Consider the following 27,355-nt stretch of genomic DNA (forward strand, 5'->3'; position numbering starts at 1 on the left):
AAGGCAGAGAGGACCTGTAATGATTGTGGCGAGAAAGGCCACTACTGGAGGCAGTGTCCCAAGCGGAAGACCGAGAAGGGTGAAGATTCCTCAGTAGCAATCATGAAGACTCCGGCTTTAGTGCACCTGGAGGTGATGGACATCGATGTTTCATTTTCTTCAGGCATGGAGGAGATTGGAGGACTCTCCGCAACAGATACTCGGGAGTGGATTCTCGATAGTGGTGCTTCCAGGCACATGACTCCTTCCCGTTTCGGTTTAGAGGATCTCTGCAGGCTTTCTGGTCATATTCTTACTGGGGATATTCTTACTGGGGATACGTCCACTATCCCAGTTCACAGTGAGGGCAGGATGGAGATAGTTCCCAATGGCAGAGGGGTGAAGCATTCCTCCCAGGTGTTGTATGTTCCGGCACTTGGTTTTCATCTGTTGTCAGTGCATCAGGTTTGCAAGACTTGCGTACGGGTGGAGTTTGATGAGCATTTTGTTGCTCTCCGGGATAAAGCAACAGGCCAAGTGGTTTGGGAAGGTGGAGTGGAGAATGGAGTTTCCAGGCTTTCAGCACTCTCTCTCCCAAGTCTTCAAGTTTGTGATGAGTGGCAGTCTGGTAATGGCCACTTAAGTGTGGATACGCTGCAGGTGCAAGCTTTCCGAGACCAGGTGGTGGATAGCTTACCAGTAGATGGCAGCAGTTGGCAGGAACTTTCCAGTACTGATGTTGGTAGTTCTTGTGTTCGTGAGTCAGAGGAGGCTGAACAGGTCACTTATGCTCTGATGTCTCGTAGTGTTCGGGACAGAACTTCCAGTTGTTGAGGATGTTCTTTCCACGGGGACCTTTCGGAAAGCCAGGCAGGTGGCAGGTGCTTACTTGCAGAAGGAGGTGGTTTCTCCAGGCTTTGTGGTTCCGGATTCAGAGGGGGTGGTTGACAAGTTTCATCAGGTTTCCAGGACATGCTTGTGCACCGCAACAGGTGTTGATTCTTGTGAGCAGTGTGATGTCTCTTTGACTCAGAAGCTGTATGGTTCATTGATCTAGTTGATGGACACCAGATTGGACGGGAGCTTCCTGATGAGGCGGTTGAGCTCATGGTTGCAGATGTCTCTTTGGGAGGCAGGATTGCGTTTCCTGTGGTTTCTGCGGCATGCGAAGGATCATGGACTCTTGTACACATGAGGGGGATTGTTGGATGGAGTCCGACTCCACGGTTGGAGTGACTCGGTTTGGGGAGGAGATTCGGACACGAGGGGATCTACTTATGGCCCAGGAGCAGTTTTACGGAGTAGGAGGAGGTTACATTGCAGGTTTGGGCTTCCACTGGAGGAACCCATGGTCATCCAGAGGCACTTTGTTCGGGAACAGATCGTTGCTGATGACATCTTGCTAGAGTTCTGTTCGACGACGGACAGTACGGTCGACCTCTTCACGAAGTCGCGCTCTCAGGATTTGCTCAGGCGGCACCCCAGCTCCCAGTGGTTGGTTACACAGCCAGGAGCTGAGAGGGGGTGTTAGAAGTCATCTCCTGTCTAGATTTATACACCAGGGCCTTTGTTGTGGGTGTGCCCGCCCTTATCAGGTGTTTTATCATTTTTCCTCACTCCCCGTATTTTTCCCCTATTTTTTTCCATTTTTCCAGTGGTTGGGAGGGTTGTCAGAGGATGCCAGGAGCACTCCAGTGCTGGCCGACTGCATGCACATGAGTCGTGGGCTGCTAGACTACTGGCTGACTGCAGTTCCTCAGTCGTGGGCACTTTTCTACTGGCCGACTGCATTTATGCAGTCGTGGACATTTTTCAGCAGTCGTGGGCACTTCCTATGCTGGCCGACTGCTCTCCCAGGGGCATATATATAGGCCCCCAGCCCCACACCACTATTTGTATCATTTCTCGGGATCTTCTTGTGTATATAGAGCAGAGTTACACTCGTTTTTTTGTTTTTCTGCCTGCGTTTTTGCTCTTGTGTTCCCAGATTTGGTCATCATCTCCGCTGCGTATTCTGACAGGTACTTCGAGGACACTTTCAAGGCCGGGATATTGCCATGTATACAGAAACACACCAATGTGCAGGGAGTAAATTACCGGAGGTTCCTGGGTATAGATGGGAATCAGTATGTCGACCCCAACCACGCATAGCAGGGGGGATTAGAGGAAGTGGGGGTAGCAGTACTGTTAAGGAGGACTTACGGGAGGCAGTACATGTGATGCATAGAGGTGCAGACGCATGCTACATGTGGATCAAAGTGAGCACAAATAGACCTCGGGACATTTACATTGCAGTATGCTACTTCCCACCGGCACATTCCAGATATGCTGCGCCAGGAGAATCACCATATATGCTGTTGTACGAGGACATCATGAGATTTGCGAGCTTGGGAGATGTACTACTAACAGGGGACTTTAATGCACGTCATAGTTGCCACACGTTTTTTGAAACGCGTTTTTGAAACGTGTTTGAAACGTTTCAAAAACGTTTCAAACAAATTTCCAAAAGTTTTTTAAAAGTTTTTTTCAAATTTTTTTTCAGGTGTTTTTTCCAGGTTTTTTTTAGGGGGGTGTCCATAAATTTATGTTTGGTACAGTTTAATGCTAAAATCTACATTCAACTTTCATATACATGAATCATGATACATCATGAATGATGAATCCATGATTCAAATTTCATACTGAATCCTGATTCTTAATACATCATACATGATTACAATTTACATCATACAATGATCATACATGTAACATGAATCATGATACATCATACATGATACATGGCAGTCTTCAGGAATCAGGAATTAGATCATAGATGGCAAAAACCCATATAATTATTAATAGCATAACCAGTTTGAAGTTACAAGTTACAACTTACAACATACTAAGCAACATACTAAGCACTAGTGAATAGTGTCAAATGATAAATCTGAAATCTGAAATACAGATGTCTGTACCGAAAGACCAAATACAAAAACTCTGAAAAAACAAATGGTCTCCAATGTCTGGAGTCTGGACTCTCAACTCTAGACTCAAGTGTCAAGAGTCAAGAGTCACTAGTAGTAACTAGTAACTACTCAGCATCATCCTCCTCTGAGGAATGTGAGTCTGTGTCGTAAGAAGATGAAGCCTCAGCCTCAGCCTCAGCACTCGTAGATGCATGATCTGCTGATGTCGGTGCCCGTGATCGTGTCATAGTAGCTGGTGCCATCATCTCCTCGTATAGCATGGCATAGATGTCGCGCTCCTCAGCAGGGATCTCTGGTACGTCCTTCACTTTCTCTATGTCGATCTTGTCGACATTCACTTGGCGCGGCTCAATGGGATTGCCTTGCTGCTCAATTAAACGGAGGTTGCAATGACAATACACCAACCGTTCTAATTGAGCAGTGGACAATTTGTTCCTCTTCTTTGTATGGAAGAGGGCCCATGTGCTCCAGTTTCTCTCACATGGACCAGAGCTGCAATCCTGTGAGAGGACTCGTAATGCAAGGCGTTTCTGTCAAAAGATAACAGAAAACTTTATAAATAATAAGAAGAAACAACTTATATAAGTTGTAAGTACTAAGTTGTTACTTCAAAGTGCAAACTTATTACATGTAAGTTGTAACTTGTCAGTGGGCACTTACCAGAACTGGAGTACCGATGCCATATTTCTCCCACCAAGAGACTGGCTGAAGCTGAGTCTCTCTCAAAACTGCAGTGGCTCTCCCAAAGGCATGACTCCCATTCCGAAATACTAGGAGCTCATCCTCTAACTTCCTGAGGAGCTGAACATCACCTCCAGTCCAGGTCTGGATGTAAGACTGCCATCCCTCTTCTAGCTCCTCATTGTTGAACTGCTCCTCATTCCGCCATAGTGGGTGTAGTATATGGGCAACCGCATGGATTGGCCTATGAAACCAATCCCATCTACGGTTCCACACCTCCCTGATGTCCTGGATCCTGTTCAACGACACTTGGAAGCATGGAATTAATATCAATGTATAATGTGGCCACTGGCAACTAAAAGAACAACAATGACATACAATGATACATACCTCTCAGCTGATAGTATAGTGCATCGATCTAGGGCCTCTCCAATGCGGTCCATGAACTCATATAAGAGTCCAAGGGTGCTGCCCTCCATGTCCGTAATGCGAAGCACACTATATATAGGCTGAGTGGCCGTGACAAGTGCAAGGGCCTCAGCCCACCAAGTGTCTCGCATTACCGCGCGCACAAATGCTACTGCCTTGGGATGCTCTCTATCATCCCATGCCATCCACTCCTGAGAGACAACAGTGCGGAGTAAACCTGTACGGACCCGCACAAGCCTCTCAACCACAATGAGCATGTAAGCAAACCTGGTGTTTGAGGGCTTCAACAACTCCAAATCACTGTGTGCACGAAACATAGCTAAAACCTTTGGCCTCTTGGTGACAAACTTCACCATGCTCCGAGAAGTACTAAAGAGGTCGGCAATCCACCCAATTTTGGCCACATCCTCTATCAAGAGGTCCAAGCTGTGTGATGCACATGGAGTCCACACTATCTTTGGAAACTCATCCTCTAACATCCTGCCCATAGATACACAATTTGACCCATTATCTGTAACTACCTGCACTATGTTCTCTGGGCCAATCTCTAGCACTGCCTCACGCAAATGTCTCCATATGAATGCTCCAGTAACAACTGTACCTGGAACCGAGGCATCAATGGCACGCAAAAACATTGTGCCCTTACAACAGGACACCAAAATGTTATATACATTTCTCTTTCTCATGTCTGTCCAGCCATCACAAAGCAATGTGCATCCATATTTCTGCCAGGTTGCCTTCAAAGGCTCCATCTCAAGCTCCACTGCCTTCTTCTCCTTCCTTAAGTGGGTTTTGCGAAGGGACTCATAAGATGGACCCTCCCACTCATACCCAATGCGGCTGATAGCTTTAATGGCCTTCTTCCAACGAGGAGTACGCACGACGTGAAATGACAAAGCGCATTGTATAAACAACTTTGTCAATTCACGTGTGGCCTCCTTGACAGCTTGCTTTTGTATGCCTGCTTTAATGCCTGCCCTCTTTAGAGAAGGCACGGTGGGCAATGAAGATCTGTGGGCTACAGGAATGGAGCTAGACCCACCTGCTTGACTCTGCAAATCATCCTCTGTCCTAGCTCTTTTGGACACATCACCTACAGAATCTGTATCCTGTACATCATCATCAATAGGCTGAATTCCCTTTGCTGCTTCATGTTCTCTCTTCCATTGCTGAAGAGACGCTACAACCTCTCTTGGTACTTGACTGCAAGGGCCAATGCCTTCCCCTCTTACTCCTGTAAAATGGGCCTTTACCCTAATAATAGACCCACCTGACACTTTGGCACAAAAATTGCATTTCCACCTTTCTGTGCCTGAACCCCCATATCTGCTCACAGGAGTTACGTGGTTCCACATGGCATCCTTAGCCCGAGGCATGATGAATGAATGAAGAAATTTGGGCAACCTGGCAAGAAATGCCCAAATTTCAAATCTGAAATTTGGTCCAAAATCAGAAAAAATCAGCATTTAGGGTTATTAAAAACCTGAGAAGCAGGGTGCGTAGGGGCCGGAGGAGTAGGCTTGGTGCGTAGGCAAGGTGTGCATGCACCAATGTAGGCAACCTGGCAAAAAATGCCCAAATTTCAAATCTGAAATTTGGTCCAAAATCAGAAAAAATCAGGATTTAGGGTTAGTACAAACCTGTTACCTACGGTGCGTAGGGGCCGGGGGAGAAGGACTGGTGCGTAGGTAGGGGTGCAAGCAAACCTGGAAGACTTCAAAGGCTGGAAACGTCTCTTTCAAGCGTCACTTTCAAAACTGAAATGCCAGGAGATACTGCATCGTACGTTTTCTATCATAAAAAAAAACTGGCCCAGCAAAAAAACGCGTTTCAAACGTTTGAAACGTTTGCACGTTTCAAACGAGTAGCCTAAAGTTTGAAACGCGTTTTTTTGCAACTATGATGCACGTACAGGCCGGGAACAATCAGCTCTCTATGCTACAGATGAGCCCATGTACCACGAGCTAGCAACGGATGAGATAGGGATGCAGAGATCTGCCCAGGACACAGGAGAGGTGACAGAATATGTGAGACACTTCCTAGCTTTGGGGAGTGCACATGGGCTAGTTATCTATAATGGCCTATCCCGTTGGCCAGGTTCAGATGCTCTCACATGGTGGAACAAAAAGGGAGGAACTACTACAGTGGATTACCTGATGGGCTCACCTACCTTGATACATGATATACAGGATCTCTCCCTTTCGGGCAGACCCATTGGGATAGCAACAGACCATGCATATTTGACATTTTCTGTGACTTGTGGATATGTTAGAGGCACACCACCCTCTAGTCATACCAGATACCCAAGATATCACTTTACTCGGGAGACCTCTAGGGTAAATGGCAGCGCAGTATATGATGGTCTGTTCGCTCTTGACCCGAGCAGTCCACTTGATGAGCTTATGAAAGAGTTGGCAGATGTATTACATGGTTCAGTAGCATATGCTTTCCTGTATACCCCCCCTCTTTCTACCCCTCCTCGCCATACGGCCCTACAGAATGGTTGGTACGATGATGAATGTCGCGAGACTCGTGACCGCTTGTAGCGGGAGATCACCCTTGGCATCCACACACAGAGACAGGCTAGAACGCTGTTCAAACGCCTTGTGCGGAAGAAGAAGCGAGATTACCTGGCCAAGCTTGAGATGGAGATATACCATCTATTTTTGGGGCAGGATAGCAAGAGGGCGTGGAAGATGTTCCATGAGCGACAGCCAAGCATGGCATGAATATGCAAGAACTTTATATGAAGTACCAGCGCAGCCCCCCATCCCTCATCTGTCAGCGACTCGCCCGGATCATAGTACTTTTGTCACCATTCGGATGGTTTTGGATGCTATTGACAGACTACGTAATGGAAGAGCCCAAGACCAGCATGGTCTGGTGGCAGAACATTTTTCACATGCCAAAGATGTATTGGCACCACTGCTAGTACACATGTTTAACAGGGCCATTTGCGAAGGTTTCCCAGACAGTTGGTCGGCACATACTATTGTACCTCTATTTAAGAGTGGTGACCCCATGATACCAGGGAACTACAGGACCATCATGATTGGCCATTGCTTGGCCAAGATATTCAGATCTATTTTGGATCGAGAGCTGAGTAGATGGGATGAGACACATGGACTCAGAGCACCTGGGCAGGCAAGTTTCAGACGAAGTTTCACGACTTTGGATCACATATTTACCCTCAGGGCTCTCATTGAGGAGGGACAAGCACGGGGGAAGAGGATATATTGCTGCTTTGTGGACTTGTGCAATGCCTTTGACGCGGTACCACGTGCCGGACTCAGGAGGAGATTGTCATGGCCCTGTGAAAATGGAGCAGGACAAGTGTGTGCATGGTGGTTGCAGAGTCAGAATATTTTATGATTCACATGGGGGGTGCCCGGACAGTGTTTAAGATGTGTGGACATCCCTAGGTGTGAAGGGGGAACATTAAAACATTAAGTTTGAATGTTTATTGAAGTTTGCCCCTAGGCCTTAGTGGCCCTAGGAACTTATTAAGTTGGGGCCCTAGGGATTAACTTGGAAAGGAGTTTTCTCTCTCTTCACTCTCTCTCCTCCCTTTTTGGGGAGTCGTGTAGCAAAAGTGGAGAAAGCCCTCATGCGCTTGTATCCTATCGTGGAAGAGCTCAAGGAGGAGGAGGCGGCTGCTGAAGATCAGCTTTGTTGCTGTTTTTCTGAGAGAACCAGCCGTACAGCACTACACGGCCAGTACTGGACTCTCTCTCTCTCTCTCTCTTTCTCCTCTGTTGCTGGCGGCGCACAGAGCAGCTGCTGGTGGCTGCGCAGAAGCCCTATACAGGCTGGACAGTCAGTTTTCCAGCCCATACCTTACTGTACGACTGCCGTACAGTGTACGGGCAGTCAGATACAGCTCATACAGGTGCAGGCGGCGCTTTACTGGGTGCTGGACAGACCTGTGCAGGCTGATTCAGGCAGGTACAGAAGTGGACAGCAGGTTGTTTATGCAAGTACAACGCCTGGCACGCATCCCGAGGCGGTACAATCAAGTACAGTGCTGATTTTCAGATCTGTACTTTCAAGGACAGCATAGGAGTGAGCATCAGGAGGAAGATACAGGCAAGTGCAAGCACATGTGTGAAGCAGGATTTTGGATTCAAGTGCCTGCAGGCACAGATTGGTGCTGTTGCTTCCTCCAGAGTTGTTTCACGAGCTGAACTTGGTAAGCCTTGACTCTGTTCATCTATCTCTCTTTCTGTTGCTTGATGTCTGCTACAGGTATGTGTTATCTGGCTCCTTGTGAGAGGAGGAGTATGGCAGATTGACAAGGGATTAAGACAGGGATTGAACAGCACATGTATGTTGAGCTGAGAAAATGTATCATGCTCTTGAGTTATGCCAGATGTATGCCCATGGCTGGCCTGCTTTGTGAACTTGGCTGATCAGAGGGAGGCACAGTGTGTTGCTTGAGGACACAGATCTGTGTGCATAGATCCTCTGTGCTGAGAAGGATTTGTGGGCAGTCAGATTGGACTACAGGTGTAAACTCTTGGCTGGTTTTTGTGTTGTACTCAGCCATACATATTATTTTAATGGAATAAAGAAATACCGCAAGGGGCGCCAAGCTTTGGGGCCAACAGGTGTCGCTGTGTATTCAGATTTGGGCACTCTAGCCCCAATCTGTGTTTGGTTTTTCATCTAGACTACAAGTGGACGAGTGATTGTTCCTACCGCACTCTGGTTTCCTATCAGAGGCCGGTTTCAAGGTTCCGTCCCCGGGACCACTCATCAACTTTCTGAAGGGGGTGAGCTCGTGGTTGCTTTGGAGAAAGCCATCGCTGAAAATTCAGCAATCATGTCTGATACAGAGGAAGAGTACTTCTATCAAGAAGAAGAAGAGCAAGAGTCTTCTCTTGAAAGAGATGTATCTGAGGATATTTTTGCAGGAGAACAAGCTGCAGATGTTGAGCCTTATGAGGATGTAACACAGCCAGAAGATGTGCATGGTAAAGAGGATGATGATGCTCGGTTCAAAGATCGCTTGGCTAGTGTTATGGATACTTTTATGCAGCTCACTCAGAGTGAGAGATTTGCTGAATTTTTGAGATCTCGCTCAGAGCCCCGCACAGAGCCCCAGAAAAAGAAGAAGAAGGTTCATTCGAAGAATCTTTCTCAAGGTCATAGTGGTACCACTCCACAGGATCCATCTCCTGCCCAGTTTCCGAATATGCAGCATGCTTTTGGTGCTAACCCACAGAGTTCCTTCTATGGACAGCCACCTATTCCTCAGCAGAACATGCATCCAGGGTACTTTGGTGGTGGCTCGGTGTTTCAATCCATGACTGGGAGTTATCCTCAGGGAGGCATGGGTATGTATGGGCCTTTTGGAGCCAATTTTCAGTCCGGTATGCAAGGAAATGTGTTTGGAAGCATGCAACCTGGGATGCAAGGCAATATGTTTGGTGGCATGCAGCCAGGTATGCAGCATGGAATGTTTGGAAACATGGCTGGGATGTATGGTATGCCTAGTGCTGGAATGGGAAATGTTGACCCAATGATGGGTATGAATGTTGGGGGCAGCAATCTCACGAAACCACTTCCATATGATAATCTAACGCCTATGGGAAAGGCGAAGGATTACAAGGAAGGGGGAGCTGCAGTAAAGTTTGACACTTTCAGTGGGGCCAAGGATAAACTTAAAGCACTTACCTTTTTACAGCAGTTTGATGCTGCTTTTTCTGGTGGGAATTACACAGAGTCCTCGAAGGTGAGGAAAGTTGCCACTTTTCTCAAGGGCAATGCTTTGCAGTGGTGGTCTACTCTTCTTTTGCAGGGCATAGCACCCACCACATGGGTCCAATTCAAACAGGTTTTCTCTTCCGTATGGCTCACATCTACATTTGAGGTGGATGTTATGACCGCATGGCACAAGCTGGATGCTTCAAAGTGTGATAGTTTGGAGGATTATAACAAGAAGTTTTGGGAAGCACTACTCCCAGTGACTTCTTATCGTGCCGTGCCATTATCTGAGCAGGTTGAGAAGTATTGTTGTGGGCTGCCCAAGGAGGTACGAGATTACTGTATAAAGACGAGAGTAACGAACATGTCACAGATGATTGAGAATGCTATGACAGCTAATGCGTTACTCACAGGTGGTTCATCTGGATTTAAAGGCAGTAAGAAGTTGGGCAAGAAAGCTGAAAAGTTTGGGCATGCTTCTCGTGATACTAAAGGGTCTTCAGAGACAAAGTATAAGAAGTTGCCAATGCCCAAGAGGACTTCTGAGGAAAGACAGGCTTTGAGAGATGCTCAAAAGTGTTTTTACTGTACTGAAGAGGGGCATATGTCATTCAATTGTCCCAAGAGAACGTCCAAGAAGGACCCTGACAATAAAGGAGAGCCCAAGCCAAAGAAACAAAAGCCTTCTGCAGGCTTAGTTCCTGATCTTGTGGGTGAGCAGCTAAGTGGTGAAGCTACAGAGTTGTGCAGGGCATGGGGCAAAGTGAGAGATCAGAATGCTTTGATTTTCTTTGACACAGGTGCTAGAGCCAACTTCATTTCACCAGATTTGGCTGGCCGATTGGGGATTCGCGCAGAGGAGATGGGGCCGTTACATGAGGCAAATATGGCTTGTCCAGGGTATGCAGAACCCGTTACTCCTATTATTCGGAAGCTTCGGCTTCATTTGCAGGGTTATGTGGACAGTGAGGAGTTCTTCATCATGCCTTTGGATGGCTGTGATGTTTTGTTGGGGATGCCATGGTGCCACAGGGTACATGCGGTGGTGGATACTTACAACAGGAAAATTACTCTGACTCATAGAGGGAAAGAGCATGTATTGGATGTAAAACTCAAAGGGGAATCTGTTCCTATTGTATCCGCTTCGGCGATTTCATCAGTAATGAAAAAGCATCTTTCCGCGTACTTGATTTATGTAAAGGATGCACAGGATGATGAGTCTACGTCTAATTTGTCAATGTTAGATAAGGACAGGGCTGATTTCTTAAGTGGGTTTCAAGACTGTTTTTCCGAGTCATTGCCAGGAGAATTACCTCCTGAGAGGCCAGAAGATCATGCCATAGATCTGATTCCTGGTAGTACTCCACCGAATAGACCGCCGTATCGTGTTAGTGCAGCCCAACAGGAAGAGATTATGAGTCAGGTGCAGGAGCTTTTGAATAAGGGGTTGATTCAGCCTAGCTCATCACCCTTTTGCTCACCTGTGCTCTTAGTGCAGAAGAAGGATGGTTCTTGGCGCATGTGTATTGATTACAGGGCGCTGAATAAGAATACCATCAAGAATCGATTCCCCATACCGAGGATCGATGACATATTGGACCGCTTACAGGGCTCCACAGTTTTTAGTCGTATTGACTTGAAAAGCGGGTATCATCAGATACGCATTAGACCCGAGGATGTGCATAAGACAGCATTCCAAACCACATTTGGGTTGTATGAGTTCTTGGTTATGCCCTTTGGTTTGACAAATGCGGCTGCCACATTTAACAGAATGATGGACAGGATTTTCAGGCCTCATAGAGAGTTTGTGGGCACATTCTTTGATGATATGATTGTGCATTCACAAACTGAGGAAGAGCATAGAATGCATTTAGCCATTGTGTTTGCAGAACTCAGAAACCATAGGTTGGTGGTTAATGGCAAGAAGAGTGAGTTTTTCTTGCAGGAGATACATTTCTTGGGGCATATTGTGTCTGGTCATGGAGTCCGTATGGATCCAGCAAAGGTGGAAGCAATACTTAATTGGCCAGCTTTGAGGACCGTGCATGATGTACGCAGCTTTCTAGGATTGTGTTCCTATTATAGGCGTTACATACGGCACTTTGCTGAAATTGCTTCACCTCTTCATGCTTTGACGAAGAAAGCAACTCCGTTTAGATGGGCTGATCGGGAAATTACAGCATTCAAAAAGCTCAAAGAAAAGCTTACTTCGGACCCAGTATTGGTGTTACCGGACCTCCGAAAGGCTTTTGTTGTCCAGTGTGATGCATGTGGAAGTAGCATTGGTGCAGTTCTCATGCAAGAGGGACATGTGATAGCCTATGAGAGTAGAGTTTTGCAAGATGCCGAGAAGCATTTGCAGGTGTATGAGAAAGAGATGTTGGCTGTAATTCACGCTCTTTCTACATGGAAACACTACTTGCTTGGGGCTGATTTCACTGTGCAGACAGATCATCAGACCTTGCGATATTTCCTCACGCAGACTAAGCTTTCAGAGAAGCATATGCGTTGGGCAAACTTTTTGTCAATGTTTCACTTCCAGATTGTGCATGTGGAAGGCAAAAAGAATGTAGTGGCAGATGCTTTGTCACGCAAGCCACAGGTCTCTGCAGTTTCACTTGCTTATCATCATGAGCTTGATGAAATGAAAGAGCAGTATGCCCATGATGAGGATTTTGAAAGGTTGTATGATCAGATGTCTGAGGGTCAGCGGCATGAGCATTACACTCTCAGAGATGGGTTTTTATTGATGCATGGCAGACTGTGTGTTACCAGGCCATTGCGACTCAAGGTTATGATTGAAAGTCATGCTCCACCGTATGCAGGTCATAGAGGTATTGACGCCACAGTCAAAGCAGTGGAGACTTTCTTTTATTGGCCAACCTTGAGAAGAGATGTTGATGCCTTTGTGAGGCAATGCATCGTATGTCAGAAGGTAAAGTTTGACCGTCAGAAGACACCAGGGTTATTACAGCCTTTACCTATTCCGGATAGACCTTGGGAGAGCATTGCCATGGATTTTGTATTTGATCTTCCACGGACACAAACGGGAAATGATGGCATCTGGACTATCATATGCAGGTTCAGTAAGCAGGCTCATTTCATTCCCGTGCGGAAGACAATTAAAGTGGATCATATGGTGAAGTTGTTCATGGCGAACATCTTCAAGTATCATGGCTTGCCTACGTCTATCATTAGTGACCGTGATCCACGGATGACGAGTTTGTTTTGGAGAGGGTTGTTTGACAACATGGGTACAACTCTCAAGTTTTCATCGTCATTTCATCCACAGACAGATGGTCAGTCAGAAGAGGCTAACTCTACAGTGTTGGATCTTCTCAAGTGTTATGTGTCAGAGCACAAGCAACAATGGGAAAAGTATCTTCCTTTGGTGGAGTTTGCATATAACAACACTGTACATAGCTCTACAGGCAAGGCGCCTTTTGAGATTGTAGAAGGAGGGAAGAAGGTACCACCCATTTTGCATACAAAGGATAAGATCTTTGAGGCTGATCAGTATGTGGAGAGCTTGGATGAAGCTTATCGGAGAGTTAAGTTGGCCCTCCAGAAAACTCAGCAGAAGCAAAAGAAAGCCGCAGACCGTCACAGACGTGATTTGCAGTTTGCATTGGGTGATTGGGTTCTTTTGCGCTTTGAAAAGGCTAGACTCAAGAAGATGAAGGGTAAAGAGCGCTTATTCCCTAAGTTGAGTATGCGATATTATGGGCCTTTTCAGGTTTTGGAAAAGATTGGTGAGGTAACCTATCGATTGAAGTTACCAGATCACTGGAGGATTCACAATGCTTTTCACGTGAGTCTTCTTAGACCTTTCCGTGGGGATGTGCCTGAGGATGTATCAGATGAGGCTCAGCCGGAAGTTGAGGAACTTGATGAGGTTCTGATTCCAGAGCAGATACTGGCACATAAAGAAAGGAAGGTACGAGGTAAAGTTTCCCGTCGCTATCTTGTGAAGTTCAAGAACTAGTCACCGATGGATGCGAAGTGGATGGAGGAAGGTGACTTAACAGATTCACCTCAGGTTTTGCAGCTTTATCTCGATGCCTTTGAGTTAGAGCCGACTCTTATTGTGGCTCATTCAGGTTCAGCAGAGCATGGGTCTGGAGCATTACCTGATGCTCAAGAGGGGGGTAGCACCTCCACTCCCTTGATACAGACAGGCTCAGATGACATCTAGAGGTCGCTTGGTGCAGATTTTATCTCATCCGAAGGTACTGAGGCTGACAGTACATCTGTTTATGGGACTTCTATGATATATGTGTACTAGTCACATGGACATTTTTGTGGATATGTATGGTTCACAGTGGTATACAACTTGGACTATTACTATGCCATTGGTTTGCAGTGAATGATGATACATGTGTATGGCTCAGAGAGATTGGGACGCTGATCTTGCCATATTGTATATTTCACTTTTGGATATTTTGATGCATCACCAGAATGCAATCGAGGACGCTTGCCATCTTTCAAGAGGGGGGTATGTCATGGCCCTGTGAAAATGGAGCAGGACAAGTGTGTGCATGGTGGTTGCAGAGTCAGAATATTTTATGATTCACATGGGGGGTGCCCGGACAGTGTTTAAGATGTGTGGACATCCCTAGGTGTGAAGGGGGAACATTAAAACATTAAGTTTGAATGTTTATTGAAGTTTGCCCCTAGGCCTTAGTGGCCCTAGGAACTTATTAAGTTGGGGCCCTAGGGATTAACTTGGAAAGGAGTTTTCTCTCTCTTCACTCTCTCTCCTCCCTTTTTGGGGAGTCGTGTAGCAAAAGTGGAGAAAGCCCTCATGCGCTTGTATCCTATCGTGGAAGAGCTCAAGGAGGAGGAGGCGGCTGCTGAAGATCAGCTTTGTTGCTGTTTTTCTGAGAGAACCAGCCGTACAGCACTACACGGCCAGTACTGGACTCTCTCTCTCTCTCTCTCTTTCTCCTCTGTTGCTGGCGGCGCACAGAGCAGCTGCTGGTGGCTGCGCAGAAGCCCTATACAGGCTGGACAGTCAGTTTTCCAGCCCATACCTTACTGTACGACTGCCGTACAGTGTACGGGCAGTCAGATACAGCTCATACAGGTGCAGGCGGCGCTTTACTGGGTGCTGGACAGACCTGTGCAGGCTGATTCAGGCAGGTACAGAAGTGGACAGCAGGTTGTTTATGCAAGTACAACGCCTGGCACGCATCCCGAGGCGGTACAATCAAGTACAGTGCTGATTTTCAGATCTGTACTTTCAAGGACAGCATAGGAGTGAGCATCAGGAGGAAGATACAGGCAAGTGCAAGCACATGTGTGAAGCAGGATTTTGGATTCAAGTGCCTGCAGGCACAGATTGGTGCTGTTGCTTCCTCCAGAGTTGTTTCACGAGCTGAACTTGGTAAGCCTTGACTCTGTTCATCTATCTCTCTTTCTGTTGCTTGATGTCTGCTACAGGTATGTGTTATCTGGCTCCTTGTGAGAGGAGGAGTATGGCAGATTGACAAGGGATTAAGACAGGGATTGAACAGCACATGTATGTTGAGCTGAGAAAATGTATCATGCTCTTGAGTTATGCCAGATGTATGCCCATGGCTGGCCTGCTTTGTGAACTTGGCTGATCAGAGGGAGGCACAGTGTGTTGCTTGAGGACACAGATCTGTGTGCATAGATCCTCTGTGCTGAGAAGGATTTGTGGGCAGTCAGATTGGACTACAGGTGTAAACTCTTGGCTGGTTTTTGTGTTGTACTCAGCCATACATATTATTTTAATGGAATAAAGAAATACCGCAAGGGGCGCCAAGCTTTGGGGCCAACAGGTGTCGCTGTGTATTCAGATTTGGGCACTCTAGCCCCAATCTGTGTTTGGTTTTTCATCTAGACTACAAGTGGACGAGTGATTGTTCCTACCGCACTCTGGTTTCCTATCAGAGGCCGGTTTCAGAGATTGCATGACATTGGTGTTCCCGAGGAGACGCAACAGGGCATTTATGCATTATATGAGGCGGTGATAGGAAAAGTATGGACTCCCGGAGGCATGTCAGATACAGTGACTAACACCATTGGGGTGAAGCAGGAATGCCCACTATCACCCACCCTTTTTGGACTTTACATTGATGAGATATCCCACTACGTTGACAGGATGGGGGGACAGGGGACCAGTCTGGCATGGCAGGCGTTTGGATATCCATACTGCTATATGCCGATGACATTGTACTTATTGCAGACTCCCCTGAAGGCTTGCAACAGCATTTGGATGCTTTGCAGTCGTTTTGTGTAGATAGGGACCCCACAGTGAACCTTGGGAAGACTAAGATTATGGTTTTCAATACCGCACAGGCCTGGGTGACTAGATCCAACCATCAGTTCACTTTTAGAGGTGAATCAGTGGAGTACACCAGATCATATGTGCACATAGGAGTCACATTCAGCGGACCACAGTTCTCTATGAGGCAAGCAGCAGAGGCTAGATTGACACGTGGATATGCAGCCCTAGGGGCACAAGAAAGACAATGTGCCTACATTCAGTTTGAGGAGCCGCGCACCAAACTCTAGTTGTTTGACACATTGGTCACACCTACACTCTTATATGGCTCACCCATACGGGGACCTAGCCTCTACCACACGAGGACGGAGCCGCTTGTCGACCAGGTCAGATCAGAGAGAGATTTCTATGATGGATGGCAGGTACTAGAGAAACCATTGGTGACTATGATCGCACGCATGATTCGGAGCAAACCATCGGTACCTCATGAGATTGTCAGAGCAGAGATAGGAGCCGCACCAATGGTTACCGAAGCCCTGTTCCAGTCAGTGACATTTTTGCAGAGGATATGGGAGCTCCCCAGACAAAGATACCCACACCTAGCACTTATCTCTTCTAGGCAGTTAGCAGCAGACGGCAATAAAAGATGTTGGTACACCCAGATGTGTACCTAGCTGAGATTACATGGCATGACGATTGATGCACTCCCTCCATTTGATTACAGCCTGGACTGCCCCTTCTTGGACCTTAGTCGCTCTGAGCAGAATAGGGTGATCAGGATGGACATCGTGAGGCTAGATGCAGAAAGGACATGGTCCAGGCCCCCCTACCACTAGGCACGAAGATGGCCCACTATCGGGACCATATTGAAGCTCAGACGCCATTGAGAGGCTCTCCTATGAGCCAGGACAGCACACCAGGATCCACCCCGCCAGCGAGCCATGACAGATTTTTTTAGGGCCAGGACCACCCCGACAGATACGACCAGGACTTCCACTACCCCCTCGACAAGCCAGACGTCCTGCAGGAGGAGTCACCCTTGACAGAGCCATAGCACTTTGTCGAGCGAGACGCCCACGCTTACCAGGACCTCGTCCACGGCCGCTTCATGACTGGTGGATTAGAGCCATCATCACCCGCCACTTTAGTTTCTCTATCTTACAGCACCCCATGAGAAAGATACTAAGATGAGCAGATTACACCAGTCTTATGCTACTTGTAGATATTATACACTTTTGTTGTACCTCAGTAGGAGTATTTTCCTTTCATAGCTGTTTAGGACTGTTTTAGGACTTTTTTAGTCCTTTTTGTCTTACTTTTGATGAGACACCATCAGCTGTGTACTATGTTTTGGTCTCATAGGCCACTTTGGCCTTTCGCAGACATTAGTATATCTTTCTTTCTTTCTCTCTCTCTCTCTCTCTCTCTCTCTCTCTCTCTCTCTCTCTCTCTCTCTCTCAGATTTCCAGGGACAGTTTTGTATCACTCTAGTGAATTGTTCTATTTTATTTTCCGTTCCATGATGAGATATGCCATGGCCATTATTGTATCACTTTGGTCTCATAGGCCCATTGGGTCTTTAGTAGACGCTTAATCTCTCTCTCTCTCTCTCTCTCTCTCTCTCTCTTGGGATGACAGAGGATACCCCACACAGGTACACTGATTTGTCTCATAGGCCGAGTTCGGTCTTTTGGAAGACGTTAATAAAATCTTTCTTTCTCTCTCTCTCTCTCTCTCTCTCTCTCTCTCTCTCTCTATGTCATTACAGAGGACATGCCACAGGAGGAGGAGATAGGAGCCTCGCCATACACTTGTCTGTCAGAGGAGATTATGCATTATTCTACACTAGGGGAAGTATTTCTTACGGGCGACTTCAATGCCCACACACAGAGCAGACAGTGTGAGGTGTATGACTATGATGACATGGAGATCCTCCACCCTGTGGATCCAGAGGAGATAGGGGCTAGTCGGGCATCAGAGGACACTGGACCAGACAGAGGACATTATGGGGACCACTTACTAGAGTTGGGAGCCAGGCATCGTCTCGTTATTTATAACGGGATGCTACAGTGGCCGGGATCAGGAGGGCTGACATGCTTCCCACATGGGGGTCATACACGGACCGGAGGCACGGTGGTAGACTACATTATGGGGTCTTTGGAGGCATCACAGCTTGTCACCTCATTCTCCATTCCACCTCGTCCTATTGGGGCAGATCATACATACTTGGCATTTTCACTAGCCGGATCACCAGTATCACCAGCCCCCCACATACCGACGCCACACACTACCATCTACTTCACACATGACATGGCAGACATATACACTGGCAGAGTAGAGGATGGGCTCCTACTCATGGATCCCCTGGCATCTATGGATACCATTACAGCCCAGCTCGCATCACTCCTACACACGGCTGCATTACAGAGCTTCCCACATCATGTACACTCAGGAGAGCCTGCGAGACCTGGGACTATGCCCCAGAACAGATGGTACGATGACGAGTGCAGAGCCCTATACTCACGACTCCGCATACAGAGAGCCTTGGGAGCCATCACAGAGCAGGAGTCGAGGAGAGAGATGAGGAGACTTACTCGCCGCAAAAGGCGGGCCTTCGCAGAGATACAGGAGCTAGAGATCTTTCATTTCTTCATGAGTAGAGATAGCCCTGTCTCATGGCGGCACTTCAGAGAGCCCCGGACCCCGACACCTATTGCAGACCCACAGACATGGCACACATATGCAGAGGGTCTATACCATGCCCCACAGCAGCCACCTATACCTCAGCCACAAGAGCCTCGACCTACCACAGCTAGCTTCTTTACCCACTCGATGGTACAGGAAGCTATCCGCCGCCTACAGCATGGACGGGCCGCCGACCATATGGGCCTGCAGGGTGAGCATCTCATATATGCAGTAGATTCTTTAGCTCCTTTTCTTGCACACCTGTTTAACAGGGCACTAGCAGAGGGTTTGCCTGCGGAGTGGACGATGCACACCATTGTGCCGATTCACAAAACAGGGGATATGCTCGATCCGAGCAACTACAGGACGGTTATGGTTGGCCACGTGCTGGCCAAACTCTATGGTGCAGTGCTGGAGCAGGAGCTTAGCTTATATGCTGAGCGAGCAGGTTTACGCTCATCAGGGCAGGCAGGCTTCAGGAGAGCTTTCTCTACCACTGACCATGTATTCACTTTGAGATGTATGATTGATCAGGCCAGAGTGAGGAAGAGAAAGCTCTATTGCTGCTTTGTGGATTTCCGCAAGGCATTTGACACAGTACCACGAGAGAGGCTCTTTCAACGCCTGCAGTCTCTTGGCATACCAGCAGATATGACATGGGGCATCTATGCATTATATGAGCAGGTTTTTGGGCGAGTCAGATGTCCAGGAGGTATGTCCGAGACTATTGCTAGCACCATTGGTGTGAAGCAAGGATGCCCACTTTCCCCCACGCTATTTGGGTTATACATTGATGAGGTGGCTGACTTCATTACACGGGGAGGCGGAGATGGAGTTGATTTAGCAGGTACCTCAGTACATATTATGCTCTATGCTGATGATATTGTATTAGTGTCTGAGTCCCCCGGTGGTCTACAGCAGCATCTACATGCACTCCATGATTTCTGCACACAGAGGGGTCTTACTGTGAACCTTGGGAAAACCAAGGTTATGGTCTTTCATACATCGAGACAGGGCAGGAGTCAGCTGACATTCACTCTCGCAGGATGCCAGGTGGAGGTGGTGACATCATACGTGTACCTAGGGGTTACCTTCTCTGCAGCAGCCACACGCTTTACCATGGGTTCAGCAGCCAGAGCTAGATTGACACGGGGATATGCAGCATTGGCCATGCTAGAGAGACAGTGCCACCAGGCGCATTTTCAGGAGCCCCGGACGAAGGGGTGGCTATTTGACACATTAGTCACACCGGCGTTGATGTATGGAGCAGCAGTATGGGCGCCAGGCCTTGCTACCCATTGGTGGACACAGATAGAGAGACCACAGGCCCTCATGATGGCACGCATGATACGCAGCAAACCGTCAGTACCTCATGACATTATCCGAGCAGAGTTTGCTGCGCCTCCTATGATGGTAGAGGCCATATTTCAGACTATATGCCTGCTAGACAGATTCAGAGAGATGCCACAGGACAGATTATCATACAGAGCTTTTCAGGCATCTAGACAGTTGGCTGAGGCAGGAGACAGAGGATCATGGTATGCACAGGTCACACATTGGTTCTCACAGCATGGCCTAGACATGGATCATCTACCACCATTCCAGTATGACAGGGATGCACCACATATCCGTCTCTCTCATAGTGAGAGGAACAGAGTATTGAGACAGGATCTATGGCAGCTCTATACACGAGAGACATGGATATCGCCTACACAGCCTCTTCCACCGAAGATGCTATACTACAGAGATCACTTCATGAGTATCACTGATGATGGATTTATAGAGAGGCCTAGATACATGGAGGGCTTTTTACCACACGGCTCCCGAGTGGCTATTGGTCAGCTCAGAGTTTCATCACACCGATTGGAGATTGAGACTGGCAGAGCAGCACGGATCCCCCGAGAGGAGAGGGTATGCAGATTGTGCAGAGAGGAGGTGGAGAGTGAGGAGCATTATGTATGCAGATGCAGAGCATATACAGCCATCAGAGAGAGATATCCCATTTTATTCAGAGAGCCACATTCCCTACGCCAGATCTTTGAGGCAGCAGACCAGCGCATACTGGGGAGATACATTCTAGACATACAGCGCCACAGAGAGACATTATTACAGGCTCAGACAGCTCCAGAGGGGGGGCGACAGACACAGATTACTACATTTTTTCAGAGATCCATACCCCTCCCAGCCCCTACACGGCAGGGAATTACTCTCCAGAGAGCAGAGACACTTAGAGCCCGCAGGAGACAGAGGACACCTGGCTTTCGGACACCACGCCTATACCAGAGAGAGATGACAGAGATCAAAGCTCAGTTTCACAGAGAGGGTGAGGAGCGACTGGCTCGCTTCAGAGCACACCCAGGCATGTTCTTCAGGGAGCTGTGGACACCCCCTTCACTGATGTATACCATTTTATACCCCCAGTATGGTACAGGATGGAGCTAGCTAGGTTGCATATCATGATTGTATACTCCATGCATATAGCTTTGCATTCTCCTAGTAATAGAGCTCCATCCCCTACACACCCAAATTCAGCTTTTTTATTCAGTACTTTTTCATTTTGTTGGGATGACAGAGGATACCCCATACATGTACTCCGATTTGTCTCATAGGCCGAGTTCGGTCTTTTGGACGACGTTAATAAAATCTTTCTTTCTTTCTTTCTTTCTCTCTCTCTCTCATGCACAACTATGCAGCCCCATGTCCATGCTCTCACTTTACGTGCAGCTTTCACAGCAGCCCACCCTCTAACCTCTACCCTCTAGCCTCTACACACAATCAATCCTTGCAACTTGGCGGACTTTTGCCACTCCAGCTATTATCTGAAGCTCTCCTCCTTGTATATAACCACTTTCTTGCAAGTCAGCTTCACCCATTCTAAACCATACTACCAACCACAGATTCATAATTGTCCATAATATACGCCACTTTGAAGTAACTTTCTAAGACAAATCATGTATACCATCCTCACGTAATTTTCCAAGAAAAAGACCTCCAAGGTGTTCAATGCATAATTAAGTATCCTGTACAAAACTAAACAAGATAAAGTGCAGGAGCACCCTATTGGCATTCAGAGCATACGTTTCTTGTAGTCCTTGCAGATGCTTTTTCGTAAATTCATCACCATATGACTCAACCACAAGCTGCCGAGAGTATAAGCTTATTGAAGCTCCAATGAATAGATGCTCCAAGTGTATTTCAGGATGAGAAACTCTTTTCAAAAAGATTCTTTGATTCTTAATATCAAACTGCAAAATCCAAGGTGTGTCTTAGGATGTGAAAAAGATTGTAAACAATTCTACAAATTCGTACTCAAGAAGTTACTACCAATACAAAGTGAGAGAAAGTGAGCCCACCATTTCAATAGAGTGGTCATGAGTATAGTAGAAAAGTTGGTAATGCCATATCAGAAGTGTTTTTGGATCCAACCACCGCACGACGAAAGCAAAGCGGCAACCCTCACCAGTCCTGGTATCCATGGGCTGATAAAGCTCTGCACATCATGAGGAGTCAAATTGTTGGTCCATGGGCCTACATGTGGAATATAATAAGGTTCTATGATTGTTACAAGAGAGTGTAGATCAGCCAAAACATGTAGGACTGTATTACCTATTTTACTTGCAGATATTCTCATGTCTGTGTTCCAAAAAAACAATCGCTATGTACAGCAACAAGCACATCTTACTATTGTGTACACATGCATGTGTGTGTGTGTGTGTTTGAGAGTACCTCAACCTCATGGCCCTATGATGACTTCTCTTCCAGCCCATTGGATAAAGGAAAACAAAAGCTTGCGACTAATGTGTTGCAGCAAAATGCGATGCCTACAGGGATAGTTATAAAGGAAAAGAGAAGGAAAAAGAGAAAATTGGTCAGGATGGATGGCAAATAACAGGCTAAGTGGTCTCATTAAGGCAACACCCAATTCAATCTCATAACTGGTCAGCAGATCGGCCACTAATGGGTCAATCAATAACTCTGGAAGCTGCCACAGGAATTGGAAAAAAATGGGCTGAAGTAGTAAAGGGTGGAATGCTTTTTATGTGCTGTCTCATAGACACATATTACATGTTTACAAGAGCATAATCAACTCTTTTTAGCTGGTAGGCAAGGTTGCGTTGCTTGTCATCATATTTTTTATGCTGGAGACAGTCAGCACTCTGGGGCAGCCATGCTTATTAAGCATGAGCTTCATCCTCAAATTGCTTACAATGATCCCCAAGGCCGGTAATTCAGTGTATGATTCATGGAGAAATTTATGAATTTGCCAATCTGTATGCCTAGTAGAATTCGGCACAAAGGGAAAAAAATGTGGCGCTCATTTCAGAGATATCCCTGGTGCTTTAATGCATTTATTTGTGGTGATTTTAATAACTCACCAGCATATGACAATACTTCACATCACTCGCACATGATGGCATCTGAAAAGTAGATATAGAAACAAACCCTTATGCATTTACATGCATGTGATCTTTGGACACTCCCTGGTATCTTTTGAATGCAACGCAATATGATGTATTCACTTGCAAAATGTGGCTGCATCATTCACTGTAGCTTTCAGATCATGCACCACTATGGTTGGTGTGAGGTGAAAACAAGAAGAAAGACCATACCTCTATAGCCCTTCACCTCCCAAACTTTGATACAACAACTACAAAAAGGGGGCACCAACAACCAACACGAAACACCACACAGAGATACCTCAAAAACTCTGTACTCCACAAGATAATCAAAGACCGCACACTTATCCACAATAATGCAAAAAAAATCCCTCCTTCACAAATAAGCCGGCTTCACTCGGCTTCCTTCACTCCCTTCGCTTGCCCACAGCCCTCCTTTTGCATCCCAAAGGCGGCCACCTTCACACCAGCTGCCATCAGCCTTTAGCAACAGCACCAGCCAGTCGCCAGTCACCTGTGCCACCACAACAAACCAAGGCACTCTCTGGTAGCTACGAACCACCGCCAGCTCCACTCTGTTAACACCCGCTCCTCAGCCTGTTGACGTCACTCCTTCCTGTCGCCCGCGGCGGTCTCTCCTTCAACAAAGTACCTGCCTCTGCTGGGATTACTATAGCCAGCCACCTTCTTTGCTACCCGTCCCCAGTTGTCGCAACACCTCCAAGGCAACTCCTCCAGCCGTCATGGTCTGTCCCCCAGTGGTCGCCAGCAGCCACAGCTAGCCTCACCATTGTCTACAGTGATTACCAGCCATACTCGCAGCCAGCAAAAAAAACTCTCCTCTGCAGCTCTCTTAGCTCAGTCAGCTCTACGCGCTAACAGAAGAAGCATCCTATGCTACAAGGCGGCAACTCCCCGAAAACTTCTCTCTCTTCGCCAACCTTCTGAGGTCTGCGTTGTGCTGGCGAAGGTGCTGGCAGCAAGGCAAGCGGACAGGTGGATGTGGCTTTGCTGGCCACGTTAGTATTTGTGTTTATTTATTTTTTTAGCCTAGAAGATGGCCGCCATGCCACATATCTTCTTGAGTGTGCCAATCTAGGCCTCTATCCAAAGCTTTTATTGCAACACATGGGTTACATCTTCTCACTATCGCTATCATGCCCAACCCCTTTTTATATGGAGAAACACGGCCATTCCAAAAATCTGCACAGCACATCCAAACACAAGCATAAAGAGCAAATTATGTTTGACTGGCATCCCTTGTAGATTTCAGCATTTGCAGTCTAGATTGGGCTCTCTCCACATAAACCAGCATATGTGCATCTATCTCTACCAGAGGCTCATCAAAGCCCCAATCATTGAAATTTGACATCCTCATGCTCTTACACATATCCAAGACACCCTCTTGACCAATAGAAAGCTCATACAATAAAAAAACTTCAAATCTCAAGCACCTGCTCCCAAGAAAAATGCATGTACTAGCTCACTACCCAACCACCCACTCTGTACATTTGCCAGGGCATTCAGGGCCAAACTTTTTACATGCCATGCATCCCATATGTACACAAGCCCAAAACACTTCTACAAAATTTTTCCTGACATACTTTGCCTAACCCCCAGCTTGCTAGAGCATTTATGCTCAGCAGAAAAAAGCATTTTAAGACCTAAGTCCATGTCCAAAGACTGCCCTTCATTGGAAATCACATTTTCTAACACTGCATCCTGTACAATCACCATCAAACGTGCATAATACTTCTTCAGCCTATATCCATTTACCCTGGAAGCATGTAAAGTCCCATCTAAATATGCCAATTGATAAGTACCATTTGCAAATCCTTGCATCACCAAGAAAGGTCCCTCCCACTTAACTTGAAACTTCTTATGAAAGGAATTATCCAACCTGTTATTATAACGTAATACTAAGTCATCCTTCATAATTCCTTTGCTTTTAATTTTCTTGTTGATCTTCTCCAACGTCCTTGTCTGCATATCTTCATAATGCTTCAAAGCATTATCTCTGTTTAGCTGTGCTTCTTGTAAATATAACAACCGCTCTTTAAGGGCATCTTTAGGCTCTTCCAAAAGCTTTTCCAACATTTTAACAGCCGGTATCTCCACCTCAATAGGCAATAAAGCTTCTTTCCCATAAACAAGATGAAACGGAGTGAAACCAGTACCAGTTTTAATCGCTGTCCTGTATACCCACAAGGCAGCAGGCAACTCCAGATCCCAATTCTTGCCTTGTCGCTCTGTCACCTTAGATAAAATCTTAATCAATTCACCATTGAAACGCTCATTCAAGCCATTACACTATGGATAGTAAGGTGTGGTAAAACTGCGACTGATCTTCATATTTGTACACAAATAGTCCATAAGCTCTGCCCTGAAACCTGGACCCTGATCAGAAAGCAATTCCAATGGCACACCAAACTTACAACAAATATCCTGATATACAAACTTTGCTACTTTCTTAGCAGTAATTTGTTTCACTGCCTTTGCTTCCGCCCATCTAGAAAGGTAATCAACTGCAATCAAGATGTAGCACTTCCCTCGGCTGGTAATAGGCAATGGTCCCACAGCATCAATACCCCATTTTTCAAAAACATCATAGGCAAGAATTGTCTTCCTCATTTCAGGCCTTAATATCCGTCTACTATGAGCTTGGCATTGTTTGCATGACCTGCACCAATGATTAACATCCTTATGTACACTTGGCCATACATAACCTTCCTGCAATACTTTATGCAAAGTAATCTTCAAGGCAAAATGTCCACCGCATGCTCCTTCATGGTTTTTCTTAAGAATTTTGTAGATTTCTTCCTTCCAAGGTACCCGTCGCATTATCAAGTCAATTCCCCTCAAATATAAAGCATCACCAACCATCACATACCTTGCAGCTTTCCTGATGAAACCATATTTTTTTGATTTTTCAATACCACTAGGAATCATCCCTGTTAACAAAAACTCCTCAACATCCTGTAAATTCTCTCTGCCACAATAAAATGGTGCATGAGCTTTAAAAACAAAAACTTCACCAATCATTCCCTGAGCTGCTTCATGAGCCTCCTCATTATGGCCTCGATCCACATGCTTAAGACTCCAAGCTTCAAATTCCTTCAACAAACTTTTAATCTTGAAACACATCTCTTTGAGTGAAACATTCTTTGACTTCCAAACTCCCAACACCTGTTTTACAACAAGCAATGCATCTCCTCGAATGCGAATCCTATGTACACCATGCTTCAAACATACTTGCAATCCCACTTCCAAAGTCAGATACTCCGCTTCATTGTTGCTATGTGCATCCACCTTAGCAACCCTGTGGATCATAAAGCACCAAACCTCCTAAAGCTGCATCATGGCTTTTCATGTAGGAACCATCAAAATATAATAGGTGTGCATTCACCAACTCAACCGCATCCTCAACTGGCTTCTTGATGGTCTCCTCCTTTATAAGAAGAGGACTCTCCTTATATGTCAATAAATCAGCTAAGGTAGCCCTGGTACTCTCTTCCACCAAGAATGAGAAAGTAAACTCCTGCAACTCAATCACCCACTTCATCATAGCCTTGGATAAATTTGTGCCATTTATCAACTGAGGCAAAAAAGTGTAACTCGTCAAAAACACAAAGGGGCGAGGCAACAAGTAGTGGCGGAACCGCCTACATGCATACACCACACTAACCATAACAAGTTCCACCTCTGATAACAACCTTTCTCTAGCAAGTTTTACCCTGCTAGCACAATAGACTGGTTGCATATAGTATGATTCTTTCCCCTTCTGTAACAACATAGCTCAAAGGTTGACATAAAATACCTGTTCCCAGTTAGGCGCCTGCATTGTAAGAATAGCACCCAACACCTCTTTCACTTTTTGAAAAACTACCTCACACTCCTCCGACCAATGTAAAGGATCATGCTTTGCTGCCTGCTGCAAAGGATATAACAACTGTGAAGATAGAGAGATAAATCGAGCCATATACTTCACCTTTTGCACAAAAGTAGTCAATTGCTTTGTATTCTTTGGTGTAGGAAGAAGAAGAAGAAGAGACTTGACTTTATCAGGATCTGGATCAATACCATTCTCTGAAACAACATGGCCCAAGAGCTTCACCCTCGGTTGAGCCAAAAAACACTTTTTTGGATTTAATTGACCACCACACTCATCATAACGCTGAAAAACTGTAGCCAGCCTATCACAATGCTCTTGCCTGGAGCTGTATATACAAAAATCATCCATCAAATCCTTGACAAACTTGCCC

At 46.4% G+C, this 27,355-nt stretch overlaps 2 protein-coding genes across 3 annotated transcripts in view; both read right to left on the reverse strand.

Moving 5' to 3' along the window:
• Positions 1-22,204, reverse strand: part of LOC147618822 (uncharacterized) — a 121,019-nt gene extending 98,815 nt beyond the window's left edge. For both annotated transcript variants that reach the window (XM_086774493.1, XM_086774492.1), the window contains exons 1-2: positions 22,050-22,204; positions 21,775-21,941 (exon numbers count right to left, since the gene is read on the reverse strand). In XM_086774493.1, coding sequence (XP_086630619.1) covers positions 21,775-21,941; positions 22,050-22,172 — 290 coding nt within the window. In that variant the 5' untranslated portion in view covers positions 22,173-22,204. The remainder of the gene's footprint in view (positions 1-21,774; positions 21,942-22,049) is intronic.
• LOC147618823 (uncharacterized) lies at positions 2,881-5,431 on the reverse strand. The gene is made up of 3 exons (XM_086774341.1): positions 4,173-5,431; positions 3,606-3,981; positions 2,881-3,475 (listed from the first exon to the last, which is right to left on the reverse strand). Exons 1-3 carry the CDS (start codon positions 5,429-5,431, stop codon positions 3,050-3,052), a joined length of 2,061 nt encoding a protein of 686 aa, XP_086630467.1. The 3' UTR covers positions 2,881-3,049.
• Positions 22,205-27,355: the final 5,151 nt, after the last annotated feature.

The sequence above is a fragment of the Cibotium barometz genome, chromosome 34 (genome assembly GCF_041138505.1).
Source record: "Cibotium barometz isolate CiBa-2024 chromosome 34, ASM4113850v1, whole genome shotgun sequence".
Taxonomy (NCBI): Eukaryota; Viridiplantae; Streptophyta; class Polypodiopsida; order Cyatheales; family Cibotiaceae; genus Cibotium; species Cibotium barometz.

Excerpts from the sequence above, each read along its gene's own strand:
- LOC147618823 (XM_086774341.1), bottom strand. The coding sequence starts at position 5,431 with ATGCCTCGGGCTAAGGATGCCATGTGGAACCACGTAACTCCTGTGAGC. Across the intron at positions 3,982-4,172 it reads GCGGTAATGCGAGACACTTG|TTGCCAGTGGCCACATTATA; the intron begins GTGGGCTGAGGC and ends TTGTTCTTTTAG. Across the intron at positions 3,476-3,605 it reads GCATCGGTACTCCAGTTCTG|AAACGCCTTGCATTACGAGT; the intron begins GTAAGTGCCCAC and ends ATCTTTTGACAG.